Below are 23,033 nucleotides of genomic sequence, written 5' to 3' on the forward strand. Positions count from 1 at the left end.
ATTGCGATGAGTACAGCGATAGCGCCGGCTATTACGACATGAACTATGCAGACTGCCTGGATTCGATGGACGATGATATGGGTGCATATATGCGCCGTATACGCGCTTTTGTACATCTGACAATCCTTTAGTGAACACGTCGCCATGCCCCCCTCAACGTAATGCACCGCACAGGCCTCAATATCGGCAGCAGCAGCAGTCAATGCATCCCGAGGAGATCGCTGAATTCCCCGAAGAACCCCTCGAAGAAGAGTACATTGAGTACTATCCGTCGCAACAGGACGGCTACGAAACATACGGATCTGACCCTCAATATGGTAGGCGTGTGTTCTATCCAGCTAGGGATTCCCTGACCCTCTTGCATAGCTCCATCCCATAATGATCAGGTGCAATACGACGGTTACGAGGATCCCACCCAGTTACAACCACATAATCAGAAGCCTACTCGTGCGCAGGGCTACTCATACTACCCCGACGACGAGCATGCAGCTCCGTCACAGCACGACCCCGGCGTCCCCGATCGAATTAGACTTAGACCAGTGTCCGAATTGCGTGCGTTCTCCTACTTACGGCCTCACTGCATCATTTTCTTATGACGCTACTCCCAGCCGATGTCTACCGAACGATGTTCAAGTTTGGGGTCTTCAACGCCGTCCAGTCCACATGCATCGACCCTGTACGTGCGGTCTATCCACCCTTCAGCCAGAGCTAAAGACATCACCAGATCATGACCACCGACGAGAATATGGTCATCAGCGGTATGACGAGATCGTCGGGCGCGCCAGACATTTATTCTTACTCCGTCCTTACAGCGCCTACCGGAAGTGGCAAGACCGTATTGTTTGAGCTTGCCATCATCAAGATGCTCAACGACATGCGGAGCAATGGCAGCAGCCTCAAGTGCGTCTACATGGCGCCGACCAAGGTAAGCGGCTCATCCGCTCGATCTATGCCCTCTTACCGTTCTCCTGCAGGCTCTTTGCTCTGAGCGTCAACGAGATTGGTCGGCGAAGTTCGACCCTTTGGGGATCAAGTGTACGTTTCCTCTACGTCGTCGTCAAGTTTGTCCGCTTAATCTCCAAGCCCAGGCTGCGAGTTGACTGGAGACACCGTCCTGTTCGGCAAGGGTGCTTGGGGTGATGCTAAGCATGCAACTATCATGTATGTGGTCCTTCAACGCCCCATGTTTGTTTGCTCATGATTGATGCAGTATCACAACGGTGCGAGGCACATTTGGGTTTAGACATTCAAGACCCATCTGACCACCCTACAGGGAGAGAAATGGGATAGCCTGACTCGCAATTGGTTTGTCTTTCTTCATCACCAATTTGTCGCCTTCGACTAATTTGTTCAAAGGAGCGAACACGGCCAGGTCCTTTCGCAAATCCAACTTTTCCTCGTCGACGAAGTCCACATCCTCAACGAGTCGCGCGGCAGTACGCTCGAGGTCGTTATTTCGCGCATGAAAACGCGCGGAACGTCTGTGCGGTTCGTGATGGTGTCCGCGACGGTGCCGAATATCCAGGACATCGCGAACTGGGTCGGGAGTGCGAGGAACAGGGAGAAGCCGGCGAAGGTGTATGAGGTGCGACGTTGCGTCCAACGAAGGGTCAGCATGGGACTAACATGTTGCGACAGTTTGGCGAGGAATACCGCCCTTGCAAGTTGACACGCCACGTCGTGAGCGTGCCGCGTCAGAAGAATAGTAACGACTTTCAGTTCGCCAAGATCTTGGATTACAAGCTGTTCGAGACGCTGCAATTATACTCGTCAGGTCAGTATATGCGTTCTCCTTTGTTCGACAACATGCTCAATTCCGTGTAGGGAAGCCGATCCTTGTGTTTGTGGCGACGAGAAAAGGTGCTTATGGCAGCATGAGGCTCGGTGTTGCCGTTAACGAGTACAACAGGCGTCTTTGGCACTGCGGACCAGCTCAAAAAGGATTATGACGAGGCGATGAAGAAGAAGCAGACTTTACCGTGGTCGAAGCCGCCGAGGTCAAATTACGCGTTTAATGACAAGCGCCTGGAAGGTGCGGTATTCTTGGGCGTTCATACATCCGATCTTAATATGTCTACAGAACTCGCGTTGTACGGCATTGGCGTGCATCACGCTGGCCTGGGGATGGACGACCGGCGGGCAACGGAGGAGCTGTACCTGAATAGGAAACTGCGGATAGTGATTGCGACGTCGGTGAGTGCCGTGAGATGTGCATTTATGTGCTGCTTGTTGACATTTGGTACCAGACACTCGCTGTTGGTGTCAATCTGCGTAGGTCGAGTGAGTTCGGACTCGAGCTGAGAGCTGATGTGAACCACATCAGCCGCCCACACGGTGGTCATTAAGGGCGTGCATATGTTCCAGAACAACATGATGATAGAATATAGCGACCTGGACATCGTGCAGATGCTAGGACGAGCGGGTCGCCCTCAGTTCGGTGAGAAACGACGCCTCAGCTAGTCCGAGCAAGCTTACACACCTAACCCTAGACAAAGAAGGCGTCGCCATCATCCTCTGCGAGGAACAGCTCGAGGCGAAGTATCGCGCCCTCGTCCAAGGCCGCACCATCCTCGAAAGCTCCCTTCACCTCAACCTCTCTGAACACCTTAACTCTGAAATCGGCCTCGGCACGATCACCAACCTTGACTCCGCGAAGGGCTGGCTGCGCAACTCCTTCCTCTTCCAGCGCATCCAGCGCAACCCAAACCACTACGCGCTAGGGAAGAGCGAGGAGCAGACGTGGGAAGAGCGGATGGATGATCTGGTAATTCAAAGTATCGTGAAGCTGAAGGAGTCGGAGCTTGTTAGCTATGAGGGGGAGGCGCCCGCCATTGGGCATTTGCAGTCGACGGAATATGGGGATATTATGAGCAAGGTGGGCTCGGTCGCCAGGATGCCCCCCGCTTGCTGATGAGTTGCAGTTCTACATTCGTCAGTCGACGGTCAGTTTCTGCGAATATGTTGCCGTCCATTTTCTCACCATCTTCCGCAGATGTGCTTGATTCTAGCCATGCCCGAGAAGCCAACGTTGCGTGAAGTGGTGAGTCATCCCGGAAATCCCTCTCTTTCCCTCTCTCACTAATACCCCACCAGCTAGAGACTATCTCTCAGGCGGACGAGCAAGTGACACGATACAGTAGCGCAGAACATGTGCTAAGATTGTATCTTTACTCAGGTGCGGGGATAGCAAAATGCGAACGTCCGAGAAGACGGTGCGTGCATACTGCCGCCAGCTTGTCTCCTTTGCTCATTGCCTTACAGCTTCTGGGCAAGATCAACCGCCATAACGACTTGCGCTTCACCATCAAGAAAGTGGAGAAGACTGCCGACAAGGCTTTCCTTCTGATTCAGGTGCGCATACACGCTCGTTCTTACACGTCCGAGTCACCTACCGATGTATGGGACTTCACAGGCTGTACTCGGGGGGTTGCCGCTGAATAGCCCAGAGTTCAAGAGCGCGGATAGCCAACCTCAGCTAGAGGCGTTCGGCATTTTCAAGCATATAGGCAGGATCGCGAAAGCCGTTGTCGAGGTTGCTATCGCAAGGCAGCGTGGTGCTCAGCTGAAGTATGGGCTGGAGTTGTGAGTTATCGAGGTCACCGTCGTCGTGAGGCTTCGACTCACGGCCTCGCAGGAGTCGGTGCTTCAATGCCAAGGCATGGGAAGACCGTCCCATTGTTCTGCGCCAGATCGCCAAGATTGGCGAGAAGTCGTACGTATCATGCTCAGACTTCCAGAACGCCACTGATCTTGTTCCAGGATCAGCGTATGGTCGTCTTCGCTGCCACAGTCAAACGTTGCTTACTGAGACCCACTAGGTCCTCGCTGAGCACGGCATAACGACTGTGCCTAAGCTTCGCATGCAGAACCCTATTCGCATCGAGGCGGTTAGTATCATGCTTTTGGGCATATCGGTGCCGCTGACATGCTCGATTAGCTGCTCAACCGTCGACCGCCGTTCGGGCACGAAGTCCTGGCCTTCGTCCACGAGATGCCCCAGTACAGTCTCAACATCAAGGAACTTCAGGTGCATCCAGGAGGAGGCGACAGACCAGCGGCGGTGGAGGTTCTCGTTGAATGCGGCGTCATCGAGCCCCCGCAAACTAGCAGCAGCAACAAGAAGGCAAAACTGAAGGGCGGCACTTTCACTTCGGTTCTTACTATGACTTCGAACGACGACTTCGTTGACTTCCGCCGGATTCCGTGCGTAACTCGGCTCTCTCTATCGACGCACCACGTGAATCATTGACGATGCGCCCGAGCAGTACGAAGTCGATCGGCAGTTGCAAGTCGTTCGAGGTCACGGCGGAGCTGATGAAGCCCAGTCAGAGCGTTGTTGTCTACATCAGTTCGGTACGTATTGAGATTGGCGTGTACCCTTTCCGAAGTAATATCTTTGCAGGAAACGTACGCTGGCATCACGGTGACCCAATCGTACAAGCCACGCTTGCCCCCGACGGCATTCCCCACCCTAGTGACCCGTCCGGGGACAGAGATCGTACGGCATCTTCTTGGGCGCTATAACCTTCCCATTGACCTTCCGCCTAGGACCAAATGGTGGAGGACCTGGAAGCTAACCCGGACTTCTGGGATATGATGGACGACGAAGCACCCACAAGCGACGAAAAGCCGTTCCCTCAGAGCGCTCCCGCCAATCATCGCACTGGCAAGACGAACGAGAATAAGCCGCCTCCCGCCCCGAAGGCAGCGAAAGCTCGCCCTCAGGCGCCCGCCCCTTCGACAGACTCTGCGTTCGAGGAAAGGGTCAGAAGACGTCCAGATGGCAAATACGAGTACGACCTTCGCTGTTGATCCTGACGGGGACTGACAGTGGCCTAGCTGCAACCACAATTGCAAGGACAAGACGAAGTGTCGTCATCTCTGGTATGTGTTAATACCCACGCAACGTTGGCCAGGCTCGCTGCAATGTCTCTCAGCTGCCGCGATGGGCTTCCCGCTCCACCCCTCGGACTGAGAAAGAGACCGTCAACCGGTAACGCTGATCCCAAGTCGCCGGCGCCGACTCAAGCGAAGATGCTCAAGAAGAAGACGCCGGTCAAAAAGAGCCCAGCGAAGCCAAGGGCAAAGCCTGACCGCCGCCTGCACGACCTCGACGAGCTACATAGAAACGCGAAGGTATCTGAGAACCTCGGCATCGGCAACGGCAAGAGAATCAAGATCGACACGACACCGCTGAAGCTCTCCTCGCCTCAGAAGATCAAGCCCGAACACGGTGGACGATCCCCGCTGCTCGAGTTCAAGGAGCTTGAAGACGATGACGACGACGATCTCCCGGATCCTCTCGATATCCTGCGAACTGTGCTGTCTAAGCAGGAATCGTCGGATGACTACTCGGACTCTGAGCTCGATGCCCTGATGCTAAAGATACCCTCCGACGAGATACCTACCTCCAGCGCACCTCCCGTTCGAGGCTCTTCATCAAAGAAACGACCAAGTACTCCGGTTAGCCGCAACAACGTGAAGCGCGCGAAGGTGGAAAGAAAATCCTTGTCTCCTGGTCCTTATCACAACAAGGTAACTTTGCCACGAGTGACTCGATCTTGAGCTAATCCAGAACTAGGTCGATGTGGAGCCATTATTCCTGGACGTACCTTCGTCTGAAGAGGACAAACCCATCATCGCGGATCCTGTGCCTGCTTCCAAGAGGCGTCCTAATTGCTCGCCCACCCCATCGCCTACAACCGATGCCCGAACCTATGCTCCCACTGCTCAAAATCCTGCTGGTGTTCCTTACAACGACTCACGTGCTACTTACGACGACATTGCGACCTACGACGACGCCACTGCGTACGATGACTCTGGATACTTCGAATCCCTCGCTATGCCTCCTTCGCCGATATCCCTCTGCGACGTCGACAAGCCCATGGATTGCTCCTCCGTCATCACAGCTGCGAGCGGACTCTCGCCCACTCCGTCGCGGAAGGCAGAGGAGACTTTAGCGATGCAAGTGGATGAGATGGATGAATTCGATGCGTGGCTGAATAGCGGTGCAGTCGAAATTGTATAGTTGATTCTGTCACTGCCAAATGCCTACTCATTCTACTGTATGCGGGGCTATTGAGATGTCTTCTTGAGAGGACCTGAACGTTTAACAATCAAACCCTCTCGGCCTCGGCGCAGCTGACGTAAGCCAGGCTCGGGAACAATCAGTCACGTGTTTTCCCATATCTGGTAACCAAACAGGGAGATATCCCCTTTTCAGCTTCCATCATCATACCCACACCAACAAGGCACGCTTGAGCCTCGCCCATCACATTCGTGAAAATGTGGATAGTAGATGAGAAGGCAGTGCAGCATGTCAAGGTGAGGACACGGCCTTTCTATGTACGACAATTTGAATGACAGCAACGCGAAGGCATTCTTCCCCGAAATTGCGCTGTTGGGCGAGTTATGCGCCCAAAACCCGCATTGGATATTTGATTCGTGCCGATACATCTACTCGAAATTGGCTCAGACCTCTGCATTGCGCCTCCTATGGCAGCCCACCCGCGATACTGCCAGAAGCGTGGCCGTCTACGCGATGCATGTCTCACAGATATTCGAAGGTCTCCGTAGCATCGTCGATGCCATCTTCTTAGCGATATCCTCAGGCGACGGCGCCGCCATTGAACCGCAAGTCGACAGCATCGCTGACGCTGCGTCTGTCCTTCTCACGCGCATAGACGATGGATTACACGCCTTCGATGTCGCCGACGGCAACATATTCGAATATGTGCAAATCGTCAACAGGCAATTCGCTCCCAGCCAGCCCGCCAAGTTCTTCCTACCTGTGGTCGACTTGCGAACGGACGAAGATATACTTCGCGATAACGCGCGCCGCGACATTCTGCGCGAGCTACGAACCGCGCACACGAGCATGGTCTCTGTTTCGTCAGTTCTGGAACAGATCAGAATATCCGTCGACTTCATGATCAATCGCTTTTTCGGGAACAAGCTCGCCGACCTACGTCGACTCCCTGAAGACGAACGTCGTCGCGTGTCAATGGGCATGCAGCAGATGATTTCCTGCCTGGCGTGCGATGCGAAAACTTGTCGCTCGGCGGTACAGCATATCTCGAACCTGGAAGAGGAATATTGGAGAGTATGTTCTCAACTATTTCAGCCTTTGCGTCTAATCAAAAGGTGTGCAGCTCCTCCAGTCGGAGCTCAAATCTGCGTCGGAGATAGAGGAAGACAAATTGTTTTCGTAACAGGCAATGTTTGACAAGACCATTGAGTATGTGTACCAAGTGACTGCAATTGTATCGCGCTTTTCCATCACAAGCATTCTTTCGGCACGTCTGCGCGGGTTCGTAGTGATTGCCCTTCACATAACGGTGCATCCCCATCCGCTATTTCTTCTCTGCGCTTCCTCCCGTTGGCGTTGCTCGATCTCGAGTCTCTGAGCCTCCATCTGCCACTGCCTGTTTATATACGCCTCCCTCTGGTACTGTGCTGCCTCTGTCTGCCGAGCCTGCCGGTTTCTCTCTTCTATAGTCCTTCGCTGCGCCACCTCCCGCCTTTGTGCGATGTCCCGAAGGATGCGGTGCTGCTCCATGACATCGACCGCGTCATATTCGAATTCTCGCGGACGTGGCGGCACAGGATACTGCGGTGGTGGTGCCCTCTGAGGCGCCTGCGCGGGACGAACGTCTTCGTATATCCCGCCGTGTGCTTCCGTCATATGATTGTAGATCTCGTCGCGGGGGAACACTCGAGTGCACCTCCAGCAGAAGTGTGCACCGCAGCGACATGAGATGTGGTTGCAGCCTTCTGTCTTTTCCACGAGGACCTGACAACTCGGGCAGCGCTTGAAATTCTGTTCGGCGATGAGCGCGTCGTTCAATTTCTCGTCGTGCTTCCGCTGGACGTCGCGCGCGTTCTCCCTGCACGTCCTGCCAACATGTGCGCCTTCGTTGCAGCCCGTGCAGACGGTGGCGAAGCACGACGGACAAGACAAGAATTGCTGTTCACCATCGGTAGCATACACCTGCTCGCACGCCGCAGTCCGGCAGTACTTCAGCCTGTCCGGGTTCCTTTCGATGTGCGCCGTGAACGCAGCGTCGAAAAGCTTTGTCACCGCATCCTCGGCCAGGAACTTGCGGATCGTCGGGATGGGAATTGGCACCCCGCAAGTGGCATCCTCCCCGATGCACAGGAGAGGAAAGGTCTTGTTCTCCGTCGCGCTGGAAAGCAGGTGCTTGGCGCAGGCCGTGCAGTAAATGTGGCCGCACCCCAGACGGAACGGAGCGGACGGCTCCATATAACAGACCGGGCACGTCGCATCCACGGCTGCAGAGGGGCGATACGTCGCAGAGTCGATGATATGGCGCTCCACCGCGCGTCGCGCTGCTTCACCACCGCGGACGACGACATGGCACCGCGCACGAGGGCCGTCGAGCTTCACGTTCTCCTCGCCGAGTTCCTCCTTTAGGGCGGGAATGCCTTGGCGCAGGAAGTATGCCACCACCGCTGGCTTGACCGGAATCGATATCTCTAGCGCTGCCAAGCGGTCCTCCTCCTCCTGGATCTGCTCGCGAGCTGCGAGCACCGCGGCCGGCTCGCCGAACGCCTTAAGCGCGCGGGTGCGCGCATCGCGGAGGATGAACGTCCCTGTGCGCTCGGCCACGCCATCCAAAAACCGCTCAGTGAGGCCTACTGCCCATGCCGCAAGGACCTGCCCTCGCGCAAGGTCCTCGGCGCGAACCTTGAGCTGGCCCACGGCCTCCTTCTCCTTCCCCGAGATCTGAATGAAGACATGGGGCCGACCTGGGTGCCGCGGGGCGTCGATCCGCAGGGACGCGGCCGCCCCGCTGCCAGCGAGCTCGTCCCACTGTCGCTTCTGGACGTTGTACTGCCGTACCGGGATGGAGAGTTTGTACTGTACGGGCTCGTCCAGACGGGTATACAGCGGCCAGTTGCCATTCCAGGAGAACCTCCTCTGGCCATCGAGGCTGATGCGCGCACGCTCTGCTGCGTCGCCATCGTCGAAGGCCACGCGCACCTGGACCATTTTCTCGTTGGGACGCGTGGCGTTTGTGACCTGCGCCACCGGTGAGTACAGTCTGATGTGGTGGCCCAGCTGAGCGACTGCTTCGTCGACGTTGTAGTCCTTTGCCGGCTGCCGCAATACATCAGTGTTGCCAGTGAAGCGGGAGACGTCGTTGGTCGAGACAGAGAGAGGCAGACCATCCAATATAATCGAGGTCGAGGGCGAAGCATCGAAATAACGACCCGCATTCCGAGGCCTTCGGACGAACACATTAACGCGCCGTCCAGATAGTATACGGCCATTCAGTTCACGAGCCTTGGCTTCAGCTAAGTCCGTCGAACGGTACGTAGCCACGTAGCTGACCGACGGCGCCCTCCACCATATGGCGAGCACGTAGGTCGAATTCCCCGTCACTCCGCCGCCATCGATCAGGGTCGCGCTAAGGCGATTGCTACCCATCTCGGCGTCATCGATTGCCTCCACCAAACGCTCAACCTCACTGCGCTTGACGAGGACCTCGCCTTCGCGCTTGTATTGGTTATGCGAAACGATGTGGAAGTCCCCCGAAGAGAGATCCTGACCGAGGATCAGGAGCGAGAGGGTGTTGATCGTCGTGTTTGCCGGAAGCCCAGTGACTCGGACGATAGACGTGTGGAAGCCAGTAACAAGAGACTGGATGGTGGCGCCTGCGCTGAAGGTGACAATGGAGCCGCCGATCAGCTTCGTGTACGTCTGGTCGGCTTCTTCTCGGACGATGCGTGCAAGGCGGGCTTCAGTTTCTGCTTCCCTTGCTGCAGCTCGTTCCGCACGATCCTGTTGCTTCGTTTGACCAGACGAGCTCGAGGAAGCAATTGGTGGTGTAGACTCTTCAAGGATAGGTACTTGAGGTAAGGTCGAGCCGGAGGGAAGCTGCACATACGTTACCGTAAGTCGCAAGATGTCACCGAGCACTGCGATTGCGCACCTCCGTGTCATGGCTGAATCGGCAGTTATCGCCTCGGTTGCACTTTCCTCTGCTGTAGTATGTACACCTCTGCACGCCATTACCATGTCCTTCTTTTTCCGATCGCAAGGCGCCTAAGAACACATCAGCACATGCAATATTACCGTGGATCACACTGACCGCTAGCGGAAGGGCGTACCCTGCCACGGCCACGAAACGCACCGCGTCTCTGTTGATTGTTCGACTGCTGAGAGGTTGATCAGTCAATGTCTACCATGCGAAGTAGCTAGGACGAATCAAAGCGTGCTCACCGCATTTGGTGTCGTCGGGCTACAGACGTTAACATCATGACTGAATCGACAGTCCTCCCGTCTACAGTTTCCGGCTTGATGAAATCGACAAGCTGGTCGGGGATTCGACGGCTGCCTGTTGCTCTGCATCGTTCGTCGTCTTGGAGGAGAGGAGGAAGAACCGGCATTCGACAACAAGCGCCCGTCCTTCTTAAGCCCGCAGGCCAGGGCGTGGGTTCCTGGCCAGCATTAGCGGTACTAGGATGACGTTTGGTCACCGCTTCGTCCCCAGTGAGGCCGAAGGAGTCGGGGCCAGTACTTCGGAATCCCAGGACCCATGAGTATGACTATGAGCTCTCCATAGTATACACGATGGTATCGCTTCAGCGACCAGACTTTTCTCTGCCAGTGAATGGCAATCGTTGCACATTCTCTCTGGCATGTACCTTCAGTATGGACCTTGCGTCGTGGAAGCGTCGCTGTACCTATCGTCGTACCAAGGAACCTCCAAGAACAGGTCCACGGCGAGTGCACGTGGCGCACGTGATCCTTTTCTCGGGAGCCAAATGTGAGACTATCCCCTTTTTAGTTCCCTCATCTCTTTCACACCGGCAGACCGCCACTCAACACTCTTCTCTGCTCGGAACATTATGCCGCTGCACCCGTTGCTTGTCCAGCAAAAAGTCCAGGTAAAGTCCGAAGCTGCTCAAATACGGTAGACTAACAGTCACGACCAGGCACTTTTTCCCGAGATCGCGCTGTTGAACAAATCCCTGTGCTTTCCACTCAAAATGTGGATGCCGTGCGGTGACATTTACTACTATCTATATCTGTCTTCTGCACTGCCTCTGCTGCTGCAGCCAACCCACAAGGCGTTCTGCAGTGTGGCCGCATATGCGAACCATATGTCACGGATTTGTAGAGGTCTTCGTGATGTCGTGGTTGCGATCCTCCAGGCGATAACTTCGAAGTCCGATCCTTTACCAGAATCACTCGTCACTCGCATCGCGGACACATCGGCCCTTCTCATCTCGCGCATAGACGAGTGCTCACTTGCTTGCGACATCGCGGTCGGAACCCTATTCACCTACGGGAAAGCCGTCGACGGACGACTCTCTCACAACCGCGTCGTCGAGTTTCTCCTCCCTCTGATTGACTTTTTTGACCTGCGAACTCGGGAGGAGAGGCTGCGCGATCACGCACGCGTTGAGATCCTATGCGAACTTCGACGCCTGCACCAGGACATGACCTCCAACTCACGGCTCTTCAGAAAGGTCAGAGATTCCGTCAATCTGATAAAGGAACGGTACTCCGACACGAAGTGCGCCGAGATACGCCAATTACCGGAGGATGAACGACGTTCTATAGAGGCTGTCATGCGGCAGACAATTCACAAGCTCGCTGCCTGGGAGGACGATTGGCGCATGGCAGAGGAGTTGATTATGGGCAAGGCAGAAGATGTGGACGTGAGTACTCATTTTTTCACCGACGGCCTGTTTGACCTCCATGTCCTATCCAGCGTAGACTCGTCCAGTCGCAGGCGAGCCATAGCCCAAACGATTTCAAGGCTTTGACTGAATCGAGAGGATGGCAAACAAGCCGATAACCGGGCTTTCTTGGTTTCGAAATGGGAGCGAGGGAGCGGGCGAGTTACGTGCGAAGCGGACGTTCGAGCCTACATCCAGCGTTCTATCCATCCCGGGAAGAGAGATTTATCATCGTTTTTGTGATAAGTCGCTCAGTCCTTAGCTATAGGCTTGATTACCATCGACTGTCTTGTGTCCTGTTCAAGTGCGAAGCAGTGTACTTAGTCTGTATCTCAGTAGACTAATATATATGATCATCGAGGTCATCCAAACCCGTAAGCGCGACCACATGGCGTCGACCCAAGATGAGATCCCGAACGCACTCACTCGCGGGTTGTCGAGGATTCTGAATTAGAATCTGAGGGCCGTGCGTGTTTTGTGGCCCATGAAAAGTCCATAAACTGACTTCTCAAGCAGACCTGTCAGATCAGCGACAAAGCTGTGCAGCCTGAAGCCATGTTCACAGACCGTTACGGTACCGTGCAAAAGTTGGCCAGTTCTGGAATCGCGGACATGGCGTAGGTTGCGGGAAAATCGCATGCAAGTTGTACAAAAAGTAGTCAATCTCACGATGGACGAATCACGCCCGCTACCCCCGATCCCAGCCATGGACCCGGGACCGTATTGTCCTCGGGTATCGAGAGATTTGAGTATCCCCAAAATTGAGACCTGAGGTGTATGCAATGCGCGCTTGCCATATCTCCCATCGGATCATCCACAATGCGCGGTCTTTGCTGCTCAGTTGGCGCAGTAGATGACACCAATAGTGTACAGGCCCTCGTCACAAGGATAAGATCAAACATTTACGTCTCCAGCTTCCCGACGCTGTGCGCGACGAAGTGGAAGGTGTTCAAGGAGGAGATCTCTGTGAGCATAGTCAGCATCTTGGTAGAGTGTCATGGGGTATTTCACGCACCCGTCTTCGCGGCAGTCGCTGTAGCGGGCTTTGGCTTCACGGGCTTGAAGACCTTGCTGGCCTCATCGTACGCCCACCCACGGGCTTGCGCAGCTAGCGATCCTGTCAGCGAACGAGCGCAATGCTGATAGAGCATAACCAAACCTGGTATAATCTGCTCCGCTGGCAAGCCCAGGTACGTCGCTACCAAGTTGAGCGGAACCTCCGTGTACGCGCGCGACAGCAGCTGGAACGTTCGCTCGCGGAAGGAATCTATGGGTAGTTTGAATGGATATTGGGACACAACCAACCATCCACACTCACCGAGAAACTGTCTGAGCAGCGCGTGAAGGACCTGGGTGATTGGCTCCTCGAAGTCGTTCGCGACGTTGACGAGTGTTTCCACTCGGGAGTAGACTTGATCGTACCGACGCTGCCAGGTGAGCGCAACGAGGCTATTCAGGCCCTGCACGATCGGCAGTCCGTGTAGTTGCTCGGGAAGGCGCGAGAGCGCGAAGCGTGCGGGAGTTCTGTGCGTGCGCGTAGTTTCGTGTGACAGGATGCGAGCGGAGGGATATACGGGGCAGACAGGTGGGAGAGAATGGTCGACGATCGAACGTGAATGAAGGACGAGCGCAGCAGTGGGGAATTCATGATCAGTACAAGCGCCACCCGACCAAACGCGTCCTGTACGCACAAGTCATCCACGATCAGATACGCCAACACCATCGGCGCAATAACCAGCAGACGTGCCGGCGAGTTAGAGTCACCCTTCGTAAGGCAGATGGTCAGCAAACGATTTCCAAGTCACAGATCGCCCCAGGCGCTTACGATGAGGTCCGCACGCTCTGCGAGCGCGACGACATCCGCATACTGTCCCTGCGCGACGGTGGCGCTGATTCCAGCAAATGCAGAGCGGAACACTGTGTCGTCGGGTGCGCGTTCGGGAGCCTTGTTCTTGCTCGAGGAGGAGGAAGAGGCGGAGAGGCCTGGGGCAGATGCCGTGGTGGCTGGAGGCGCGGGGTCGGTGGACATCTCGCTACTAGCTGCTGCGGCAGCCGCAGCGGCGGCCTCTGCCTTGGCCTGGTCCTCGATCTCGATGGAGCTCGTGGGGGGCGGTGTGGGTGGGGCGCGAACGGACATGACGGTGGGAGACAAAGGGTGCTGGTCACGACTTCACTTCACTCGAGTTACGTTCACACCTACACCCATCAGACTGATATTCGGATGGACGTGCGGCTGCTACTGTGGGATTCTGTATGAATACACTATACTATGACGCATTTACTAGACTGACATTTCCCCTAAGCAGGCCTCCACTCGTAATGATGAGCCCCCTTCCTCGTCTTCCCCGGATCCTCCCCGTTCACCCCAACTCTATCATACCCATGAGCGCCAAAGAAGTCCATCTGTGCCTCCTGAAATTGCGTAGGCAGTTCCGTATTCCCAGCATACTTCACATATTCCAGGCTCGCGCTCAGCGCCGGGATCACCGCGTCCCATTCGACGCCCTTCGTCACTACGGTCTTCAGAGGCGCGTACGTTTCCCGAATATCCCTTGCGACCTCGTCGATGAGCTTGCTGTTGAAGATGGGTGCGGTGGAGGAGACAAAAACCGGCTGAAGGAGGTCTGCGATGTGCCCGGCGCGTATGATGCAGCCGGCGCGCCAGATCTGCAGACAGTCGGCGATGCTGACATCCCACTCTTCGTCCCGGGACGCGCGCGCAATAAGCTGGAGACCCTGCGTGAAGGACGCTAGGAAGCCTGCATACACCGCGAGGCGTAAATCCTCGATGAACGTGTCCTTCTTCCTCAGCGTCTCCGTTCTGCCTTGCGCACACCGGGCGGCTTGAGCTTGTCTGCCACCTTAACTCTCTGCGCTCGATTGCCGCTGGCGATACGGAGCGCATGTCCGGCTGCGACGGCAGGCGCGGCGACGTGGCGCAGAGCCGTCTCTGCGACGGTCCAATACCCCGTCCCTTCCGTGCCGTCGTCGTCCTGCACGACCTTGTCGAGCACGTCGTCGAGGACGTACCCAAAATCACCCTTTCCCTCGCCATTCTGGTCGCCCTCGGGTGTCTTCTGCCGCTGGCAAATCTCAGCGCCGATTTCGAGGAGGAAGCAGTCGCGGAGCTCGCCCGAGGCGTTCCAGGCGGCGAGGATTGTGCCGATCTCTGCGTTGGAGAGCCCAAGAGATTTGCGAAGGAGGCCCCAAGCTTCGCAGACCAAGGAGAGCATGCCATGTTCGATTCCTGGGAAGGGGTATTGACTACTCATGTAGAAACAGAGGAGAGGGGAAATGTATACCATTGTGAACCATCTTGACGTAGTGTCCGGAGCCGCCAGGACCTATGTAGGTGACGCACGGCTTCCCTGACAGTGGTTCTCTGGCGGCAAAGGCTTCGAGGACGGGCAGAGCGGCTGATACTGCATCCTTGTCTCCGCCGGGTGATAAACTAGGACCATGTCTGCAAAAGATAAGCAGCTGGTTGGAGGGCCAACAGCGTATAGCTAACCTAGCTGACTGGTAGCCTCCAGAGACGCCCATCCCCACCCATCGCACGCCCTTTTCTGCGCACTTGCGCTGGCGCCGCTCAGTAGTGCGATAGTGCTCGTTCCCTCCATCCAGTATGATATCGCCCTCATTCAGCTCGTCCCAGATCTTCTCGAGCACCGAGTCCGCCGGGGAGCCATGGGTGATAGAGAACACGAACAACTTCGTCCGCTCGCCAGATAGACTATTCATGAAGTCCTTGACATCGTGAAAGGCGTCGACCTTGCCCCGTAGGGTAAGCGTCTGCCTGGCCATCTCTTGAGCAGCGTCGACATTCTGCGTCTTAACGTCCCAAATGCTGATATCCAGTCCTTTCTCGGCGAGGCCTAGAGCCATCATGGCGCCCATGTTACCTGCGCCGACGATGCCAATGCGAGAGAATTGATCAATTGCCATGGTCGTTGCTATAGCTCAGCGCGTCTTCAGGTAACGATGTTCGTGGTAGATTGCAAGAGCAGAGAGTTGCACAGTAGCAGGCATATCGGAACGGAGGATATGCAGTCATCTCGAGGTCACTGTTGACGTTGACGTTGGCGATTCAGGACAAGTTGCGCACGCTACCGAAGCGCCCGAGGGCAATATGTGGCGTCGCTGCGCTCATTGTTCTCGCCGTCATGTCGGCGACTTCAGTCAAGATGTAAGCCTTTCTGCGTTCTCTGAGAACTGAATACTCAACGATACTTGATAGACTGACCGTTGGATCCGCTGCTGGGTCTATACGCGACCTGTTCGCCAAAATCAAGGCCATTAACGCCAAGCATGGGAAGTTCGACTTCGTGCTCTGCGTGGGGGACTTCTTCGGCGGCCCCAGGGCATTGACGGACGAGAACACGAGCGAAAATGATGAAGTATCGCAACTGCTCGCAGGGGAACTGGAAGGTGCGTGCAAAATGCAAAGGGGAACGAGGTTACGCTGACGATCACTAGCCCCGCTGGAATGCTATATAATGCAGGGGGACGTGCCGCTCCCAGAGACGGTGGTAGCTAAGTTCGCCACCACGGGCGGAGAACTCTGCAAGAATGTCTTCCTTCTCAGTGAGTAATACACCATCTCCCTATCACTCATACCAATTTCCTCTGCAGGCAAGTCGGCCGTCCTTACCACTGCGCATGGCCTGCGGCTCGCTTGCCTCGGCGGCGCGTACGACCCCGCCACATATCACACCGCCGAGACTGCCCCCGGCTTCCTCTCTCCCCTTTTTGCCGCCCAAACCGTCGACCGCCTACTCTCCAACTCCCTCGCCCAGTCCTCAGCCAAGCAGGACTACCGCTCCCTCGCCGCTGTACAGACCAACTCTACTTCCACGCAGCTAGTTGACATCCTCCTCACCAACTCTTGGCCCTCGGCGATCACGCGGCTATCGAACGCGCCTCTACCCAGGCCTGAGTTGGCGGGCATCGGCGCACCCCCACTGGACGAAGTGGTGAAACACCTAAAGCCCAGATATCACTTCGCGGCGTGTGGGGGAAGTCCGCCGGTCTTCTGGGAGAGGGAGCCGTATGCGTGGGCGGAGCCGGCGGACCGAGTGTCGCGATTTGTGAGCTTGGGCGCGTTTGGAGGGCCACCTACGGAGGGAAAGAAGCAGAGAGTGCGTGCGCGCGTGAATGCAGATTTCAAAACTTGCTGACTTGGGCGCATAGTGGTTCTACGCATTTTCCATTGCACCCTTAACACCTGCCGGAGCGGCGGCCCCAAAACCAGCAAACTTGACGAAGAACCCATTCACTGACGCGCCATCGCTGCCGACGAAACGACCATTCGAGCCCAACGATGATACCGGGGCAAATTACATTTGGGGCAATGTCGCTCAGCCCAATAAGCGCACGCGCGTAGGTATGTACTTGTACGCACTGTTGTCAAACTGCCTCTGACATGAGTTAAAAGAACCCCAAGGTGAGCCTGGGATGCCACCACCGGGGTATAGGTGTCATCGGTGCGATTCTACAACGGTAGGATATCTCAGGGTGCTCTACGCGCTTTCTTCTCACTCGCCTCCAGCACTTCATCCAAGATTGCCCTGAACGTCCGATACCCAAAGAGGGCTTCATCTGCAAACTGTGCAATGAGGTGCGCTTTCATTCCCCTGGAGATCTAGCCGCTCAACTGCTCCCAGCCCGGTCACTTTGTCCGCGATTGTCCCACTAAGCATGCCGTTGGGGACACCGGGGGCCGGAAGCCCAAGCCCGGATACGTGTGCCGCGCCTGCGGTAGCGAAGACCACTACATCGAGGACTGTCCCTCGGGGAGGGGCGGTCCAAGACATGGCGGCGGAGGCGGGACAAGGGGAAGAGGCAAAGGTCCTCCGAAAGAAATCACGAGTGAGCGATATAGTGTCGGCCGCATCAGAACGGATACACTGACCATCTACCCCCAGCCGACGAATGCTGGTTCTGCCTGTCCAACCCAAACATCGCAAAGCACCTCATCGTCGCCATCGGCACCGAGTGCTACGTCAGCCTGCCCAAAGGCCAACTCATCCCCACCCACCCGATCGGCGACGAGCCGCGCGACGCCGTCGTCGACGTCCCCGGCGGCGGCCACGTCCTCATCATCCCCATCACCCACTACCCGACCTTCCACACCATCCCCGCGGACCTCGCGCCCGCCATCCTCGACGAGACGGAGAAGTACAAGTACGCGCTCCGCTCCCTGTATGCGAAGCACGGCGCCGCGGGTGTATTCTTCGAGGTCGCGCGCCTCGGGCGGAAGGGCGGGCACGCGCACGTGCAGTGCGTGCCCGTGCCGAGGCGGTTGGGAGGGGGTGGCGCGGATACCTCGCTGGAAGCCCTCTCCAAATTCGTCGAAACCGCATTCAAGGACGAGGGCGCGCACCAGGGCCTCACCTTCGAGGAGGACGCGGACGCGGCGCTCGAGGCGTGCGCGGGCGGCGCGGGCGGGTACTTCCGCGTCGACCTGCCTGACGGGCGGAAGATGGTGTATCTGATCCGGGACCACGTACCGTTCGGGGTGCAGTTTGGGCGGCAGGTGATGGCAAATTTGCTGGGGAGGCCAGAGCGGATGGAGTGGCAGGCTTGTGTGTTGTCGGATGACGAGGATACGGCGGACGCGAAGGCATTTAGGGAAGCTTTTGCGCCGTTCAATCCGGTTTCGTAGATGCGTGTCGCAGGCCTCGCTGCTATCGTACTGGAGCGTTCAATCTGGTGTATGGAACTCTCATTCGAGCCCAATGCATGTATGTGTTGGCGACAAACGAGTCAATGAAATTGGCAATCAACTCTAGCGAGCTAAGTAATGTGAGCTGGATACGAGCATAGGAAACGACATGTTTGGGGCAAGTGGCATATGGACAACGGGCAGTAGAGCTACAGACGGAGTGGGCTGGACATAAGTACGAAGCCGGAGTATGCTACAAGATGGAGGCGAGTTCAAAGCGAATCTGGGGTTTTGGGACAATTGGTGAAGGTCAGAAGGGATGATTAGTGGGGCAAAGGTCGAGGACAGAGCAAATAAAAAAGGCAGTCCGTGAAAAGGTGAATCAGGACAACAGTTAAGAAAGAGCATGGAACACGCTGACTACCCTCACGCCCCATAAACCTGATAATCGTACTCCACCTCCTTCCCCCAGAACCCTGGGTCGCACGCCCCCACCTCGATCGCACCCGTCCCACCAAGATTCAACGGCTTCACGTCCCCCGTCCCCGCCTTCCCCCACTTCGCGTACCCACCCGCATTGGGCTTCCCGCCCGACACGAACGCCTTGTACCGCGCCTGCACTTCCTTCGTCAGCGCGGACTGCGCGGAACTGGGGTTCGGCGTCGTCCCGAAGACGATGTAGATGTCGTCCTCGTGGCAGACGAGGCCGCCCGAGGCGCACTGCGTGACGCCGGAGTTGCTGGGGTACGTCGCGCCGAGGGTGTAGACGCCCACGTAGGCATTCGCCCCCGCGCCGGCCCACAGCCTCGCGAGCGACCACGCGGGGCAGCGCCAGACCGAGTCCGTGCCGAGCTTCTCGAGCACGGGGCGGATGTCGCTGACGCCCTCCGTCGAGTAGTACGTCGAGTTCTCGAGCGTCTCCGTGCGGTCGTCGCCGTAGCTGGCAGCTGCGATATTGAAGAAGTACTCCGCGCCCAGGGCGGGCATGTTGCCGTAGATCGTGGGCGCGGCCTCGTTCGCGACGGTGGTGAGGAGGAGCGGCTTGGAGACGGCGGGGAAGGGCGAGGACGTGAGGTCGAGCGCGGAGGTGATGAGCGCGCCGTCGTGCACGGGGCGCATGGGGGCGAACTGGGTCGCGGAGGGGTCGAGGTTGTGCGCGTCCGCGAAGAGGGAGGACGAGGCGTCGAGGATGGCGGAGAGGGAGAGGGCGGAGGTGCAGGAGTCGGAGCCGTCGGCGCAGTTGATGAGGCCGTTGAAGTGGGATTGGAGGGTGGATTGGGTGCTTGGAGTGAGGAAGCCGTAGTCCTGGCAACGGAAGTAAGCACGAAGGCAATAACGTGGGAGAGCGAGACCGAGCACTCACAATTGTGTCGCTTTGCAGGATTGCCGACTCGAACAGGCTGTCTGCAGACGGCGTGGCGAGCAGCGCGCGAATCATGTTCGCCCCACTGCTCTGGCCGGCGATCGTGATCTTCGAGTTGCCGCCGAACGAAGAGACAACGTCCTGTACGAACTTCATGGCGTTCATGACATCCTGCACGGCGAGGTTGGTGCTACCATCAGGCGCCATAAACCCGAGGGCACCGAGACGGTACTGGACGACTGCGACGATAGAGCCGGTTGCAATGGCAAGCTTGGACCCGTCGAGGCCGTCGTTGCTCGCTGAGCCAACGTAGAAGGAGCCGCCGTGAACCCTAAGAGATGATCAGTCGACAGACGTAGCAGGGCGAGAGGGGGGACATACCACATAAGCGTCGATACACCGCCCCAGACCGAGAGGTTAGGGGGCACGTAGAGGATCATGGACAGACAGTCTTCAGAGTACTCGGATTCGTCCATGTTTGGCTGCGGACAAGCTTTGGGTATAGCTGTCGCATCGTCCGCGCCGTATATCGCATCAGCATATGTGGCGGACATGAACGATCGAGGACGTACGGGAGCTCCCAGTTGTCCACCACGCTCGATGTCTTCCACCTATCCGCGTTCGCGTACTTGACGGGGAAGCGATACGCCCCATCGCTCGTGAGGCTGCCCACAGCAGTCCCAAGCGAAGTCACGATGGTCAGGGGGTCCGCACGAGTCTGCTCGCAGCCATACGAGAAGAACGGGATGCCGCAGAGGAACCCGGACTTGCTCGACCGCGCGATCGGCGATGCCGCGACGAGGGGGGCGAGCAGCGCAACGAGCAGGAGGAGGGGGGACATCATCGCTGTACGAGCAGCGGGCATACGCAGGCCCGCAGTCGTCTACGGCGCGCGAGTGGGAATCTGAGAGGCGGAGTCGCATGGACGTTCCGCCAAATAGAGCCGCCCCATTGTTCCCCAATCGCCCGCGGTGGCTTGAGGTAGGTGGTCGATGTAGACTGCAGTCGGTCTCGCATCTCGATTTGCTTCCGGACGTGCTCACTCCCCCAAAGAAGGACGAAGGACCGCGCCCGCCGCGTTGTCGCCGCCGCGTGATGGTGTCACGGGGTGGGTCACGGTTCGACTTTGGGTGCGCGGGTGCGCGGGTGCGATGGCGGGTGTCGCTGGGCTTCGCGCGCGCTCCGACCTCGAATCGTCGCAAGCAGAGGTGGATGCAAGCCGTCTGCGCGAGTCTGGGCGAAAAACGTGGGCGACGGTATTGGAGCGTTACGCAAGTTGATCTAGATAGTCGTTTTCCTGTGAGATATATCGAACCCAGCTCTCTAATCCTTTGTGGGCGGGTGCGCGCACTGGAAATTTGGGTGGACGGGTTTGGAGGCGCTCTCGACCAGGCTGTCTGCTTTTTGGGGCCTCAGTCATCGGCAGCAATCCGCTACAAGCCCTCCCTCAACTCGAACTTGCCCAGCGGCAAAGCCCGGCGGTGGAGCCCGCAGTAGCAGACTTGCTGGCACCACCTTCGATTACGTCCAACTACAAGTTGGGGGTTTCAGGTCAGCCTCAGGCTTCGAGTTGTGGTACGAGATTGGATTTTCAGGAAAATAGAGCAGTTGATTGCCAGGGACTACAGCTACAAGCTACAGACTACTGCACTACAGGCCTCGAAATACAGAAAGCACTGATCAGCTCGCGAGAGAGGCGAGAGAGAGCAGGTTGGAGGGAGCAGATTGAGAGGGGGAGCGAGTCTAGAGACGAGAGGCGGAAAGAGGTCAATCCAAGACGGGAGTGAACAGCGGGACGAGGTATAAAGAAGCTGGTCCGAGCGAGAGGAGCTGAATGAGAAGCAGTTAGTAGACGAAGCACATCGAAGCAAGCAGGCTATTTACCTCGAGTCAGGCTTGAGGACGAGCGCGCGTCGTCGCACGCAGAGCCGGGACCTTGAGCGTCGTCGGCGGACGGCTAAATCCGAACGGAAATCGAAATCGGCGTTCGAGGGCTTAAAGTCGCCATCGAAGCCCTGAGCTCGTTGTCGAAGTCCTGAGCTCGTCGTCCTGAGCTCGAACCCGTTGCCCAAAGGCCCAAAGTCGCCGAGGTCTTCGTGCGAAGGCTTGAAGCCGGGCTTGGAGCTGCACGTCGAAAGCAAGAAGGCCGTCTTGGGGGTAGTCGGCGGAACGCAAAATCCGGAGAGAAAATGTTTTTGCCGCGTTTGGGCGTGAAGTCGGGCGGAGTCGGAGGCGTAAGGCGCAGAGTCGGATGTAAGAGCACGTCGGGGAGGCCTCTCGCGCATCGTCAAGGTCCCCCACGCGCTCCGAAGCTACTATCCGAGCTGAAAGGGTCAGCTCATTCCTATGACCCTAGGCTGCTCGGCGGAAGGCCGAATCCGAGGAGAAACTGAATTCTTCGTTCGAGGGCTCGTAGTCGGGTTTGGGGAGGTCGTGAGGGATTGGCGGACGCGTATACCACTTGTAAAAGCCGTTGGTGTGCTCTCAGAGTCTTCGGCGCGGTCGAAAGCGATGTCGGACATCAAAGTCGGGGTCGCAGGCAGCTGGACTCGATGCTAGGGCCTCCTGTGTTCTCAGATCGTGCGTCGCTCGTTTCCAGCGCGGTGGGTGGTAGTCGGCGGACGCCCAAATCCGGGGAGAAGAGATAGAAAGCAGAAAAAAAGTAATGGGAGGCGAAGGAGCCACACCTCGACCTCGGTTTCCCGAGATCGAGAATTGCAAGGAACCGGGGCGCGACAGCAGCGAGCGTGAACGTGATGGCGGTGGGAAGCAACCGCCACGCCGCCCGCCTCGGGGATATCACTTCCTCGCGTGCCATCATCACATTCCCACCGTAGGTTCCCCTTCCCCCTCACCTCCCCCCGCCCATCGTCCTCGACAAAACGCTCGGATGGGTGAGGTAATGGCTTCCCCAGACTCGGCGACCCCGAAAATACCTTATCCTGGACTTTCCCCGTGGGAAACGGCCAGAATCTGCGCTTTCTCGTTCTCTGCCTCCTCCTGCTCGCGTCCCCCGCCACCTCAACGGACGCCAACGCCAGACCAGCCGTCTCCCGCCCTCAGGAACTCTATAGAAGACCTCTCCGGCTACCCATAACCGCAATCTACCCTCTCTGATCCCTTACCTACCCGCATATAATCTCCTCCCCTCTGTTCCGCCTCTCCCGCTCGCTCCAATCTTCCAGCTCTTCTTGAGCTCGTTCTCGCCCCAGAAACGCCGTCAAACAGGGGCTGTGGAGCTCCACGTGTTTGATACGCGAGCTGCGCACCCGGTCGGCCAATGGTAGGTCGGAT

At 57.2% G+C, this 23,033-nt stretch overlaps 9 protein-coding genes across 9 annotated transcripts; 4 read left to right on the top strand and 5 right to left on the bottom strand.

Annotated features, from left to right (window-relative positions):
- Positions 1 to 202: 202 nt before the first annotated feature.
- On the top strand, positions 203 to 6,066 carry SCHCODRAFT_01178759 (P-loop containing nucleoside triphosphate hydrolase protein; the record flags this gene model as incomplete). The annotated part of the gene is made up of 29 exons (XM_003035659.2): positions 203 to 317; positions 367 to 552; positions 609 to 676; positions 725 to 925; positions 975 to 1,035; positions 1,089 to 1,161; positions 1,211 to 1,220; positions 1,274 to 1,305; positions 1,357 to 1,585; positions 1,639 to 1,774; positions 1,825 to 1,860; positions 1,910 to 2,032; positions 2,081 to 2,193; positions 2,247 to 2,271; positions 2,324 to 2,437; positions 2,490 to 2,875; positions 2,922 to 2,942; positions 2,993 to 3,040; positions 3,262 to 3,351; positions 3,413 to 3,582; positions 3,635 to 3,712; positions 3,760 to 3,796; positions 3,819 to 3,887; positions 3,938 to 4,203; positions 4,266 to 4,353; positions 4,549 to 4,764; positions 4,832 to 4,884; positions 4,938 to 5,535; positions 5,582 to 6,066. 29 exons carry the CDS (start codon positions 203 to 205, stop codon positions 6,026 to 6,028), a joined length of 4,089 nt encoding a protein of 1,362 aa, XP_003035705.1. The 3' UTR covers positions 6,029 to 6,066.
- Positions 6,067 to 6,285: 219 nt separating this feature from the next.
- On the top strand, positions 6,286 to 7,211 carry SCHCODRAFT_02484135 (uncharacterized protein; the record flags this gene model as incomplete). Its single annotated transcript, XM_003035658.2, has 3 exons — positions 6,286 to 6,324; positions 6,377 to 7,102; positions 7,152 to 7,211. The coding sequence occupies 3 exons, from the start codon at positions 6,286 to 6,288 to the stop codon at positions 7,209 to 7,211; spliced, it is 825 nt and encodes a 274-aa protein (XP_003035704.1).
- Positions 7,077 to 10,510, bottom strand: SCHCODRAFT_02608117 (uncharacterized protein). The gene is made up of 5 exons (XM_050344291.1): positions 10,247 to 10,510; positions 10,116 to 10,182; positions 9,957 to 10,069; positions 7,152 to 9,901; positions 7,077 to 7,102 (listed from the first exon to the last, which is right to left on the bottom strand). The coding sequence occupies exons 1-4, from the start codon at positions 10,373 to 10,375 to the stop codon at positions 7,328 to 7,330; spliced, it is 2,883 nt and encodes a 960-aa protein (XP_050203103.1). The 5' UTR covers positions 10,376 to 10,510; the 3' UTR covers positions 7,077 to 7,102; positions 7,152 to 7,327.
- Positions 10,511 to 10,872: 362 nt separating this feature from the next.
- On the top strand, positions 10,873 to 12,021 carry SCHCODRAFT_02608120 (uncharacterized protein). Its single transcript, XM_050344292.1, has 3 exons — positions 10,873 to 10,914; positions 10,963 to 11,691; positions 11,745 to 12,021. Exons 2-3 carry the CDS (start codon positions 11,017 to 11,019, stop codon positions 11,829 to 11,831), a joined length of 762 nt encoding a protein of 253 aa, XP_050203104.1. The 5' UTR covers positions 10,873 to 10,914; positions 10,963 to 11,016; the 3' UTR covers positions 11,832 to 12,021.
- A 281-nt stretch (positions 12,022 to 12,302) lies between these two features.
- SCHCODRAFT_02608122 (uncharacterized protein) lies at positions 12,303 to 13,892 on the bottom strand. The gene is made up of 6 exons (XM_003034811.2): positions 13,538 to 13,892; positions 13,404 to 13,477; positions 13,031 to 13,236; positions 12,872 to 12,979; positions 12,728 to 12,820; positions 12,303 to 12,676 (listed from the first exon to the last, which is right to left on the bottom strand). The coding sequence occupies exons 1-6, from the start codon at positions 13,847 to 13,849 to the stop codon at positions 12,615 to 12,617; spliced, it is 855 nt and encodes a 284-aa protein (XP_003034857.2). The 5' UTR covers positions 13,850 to 13,892; the 3' UTR covers positions 12,303 to 12,614.
- Positions 13,893 to 14,010: 118 nt separating this feature from the next.
- On the bottom strand, positions 14,011 to 15,657 carry SCHCODRAFT_02481197 (6-phosphogluconate dehydrogenase C-terminal domain-like protein; the record flags this gene model as incomplete). Its single annotated transcript, XM_003034810.1, is given in 4 exon segments — positions 14,011 to 14,537; positions 14,549 to 14,959; positions 15,015 to 15,175; positions 15,224 to 15,657. The coding sequence occupies 4 exon segments, from the start codon at positions 15,655 to 15,657 to the stop codon at positions 14,011 to 14,013; spliced, it is 1,533 nt and encodes a 510-aa protein (XP_003034856.1).
- Positions 15,658 to 15,854: 197 nt separating this feature from the next.
- SCHCODRAFT_02038411 (uncharacterized protein) lies at positions 15,855 to 18,573 on the top strand. The gene is made up of 9 exons (XM_050341581.1): positions 15,855 to 15,898; positions 15,950 to 16,140; positions 16,189 to 16,296; positions 16,345 to 16,850; positions 16,903 to 17,095; positions 17,147 to 17,211; positions 17,261 to 17,329; positions 17,376 to 17,580; positions 17,637 to 18,573. Exons 1-9 carry the CDS (start codon positions 15,876 to 15,878, stop codon positions 18,374 to 18,376), a joined length of 2,100 nt encoding a protein of 699 aa, XP_050203105.1. The 5' UTR covers positions 15,855 to 15,875; the 3' UTR covers positions 18,377 to 18,573.
- On the bottom strand, positions 18,462 to 20,792 carry SCHCODRAFT_02683379 (alpha/beta-hydrolase). Its single transcript, XM_003034809.2, has 4 exons — positions 20,292 to 20,792; positions 20,121 to 20,244; positions 19,740 to 20,070; positions 18,462 to 19,681 (listed from the first exon to the last, which is right to left on the bottom strand). The coding sequence occupies exons 1-4, from the start codon at positions 20,602 to 20,604 to the stop codon at positions 18,803 to 18,805; spliced, it is 1,647 nt and encodes a 548-aa protein (XP_003034855.1). The 5' UTR covers positions 20,605 to 20,792; the 3' UTR covers positions 18,462 to 18,802.
- A 564-nt stretch (positions 20,793 to 21,356) lies between these two features.
- Positions 21,357 to 22,495, bottom strand: SCHCODRAFT_02526683 (uncharacterized protein). The gene is made up of 2 exons (XM_003034808.3): positions 21,624 to 22,495; positions 21,357 to 21,569 (listed from the first exon to the last, which is right to left on the bottom strand). Exons 1-2 carry the CDS (start codon positions 22,022 to 22,024, stop codon positions 21,368 to 21,370), a joined length of 603 nt encoding a protein of 200 aa, XP_003034854.2. The 5' UTR covers positions 22,025 to 22,495; the 3' UTR covers positions 21,357 to 21,367.
- Between the last annotated feature and the right edge of the window lie 538 nt (positions 22,496 to 23,033).

Source organism: Schizophyllum commune (assembly GCF_000143185.2).
Source record: "Schizophyllum commune H4-8 unplaced genomic scaffold SCHCOscaffold_1, whole genome shotgun sequence".
NCBI lineage: Eukaryota > Fungi > Basidiomycota > Agaricomycetes > Agaricales > Schizophyllaceae > Schizophyllum > Schizophyllum commune.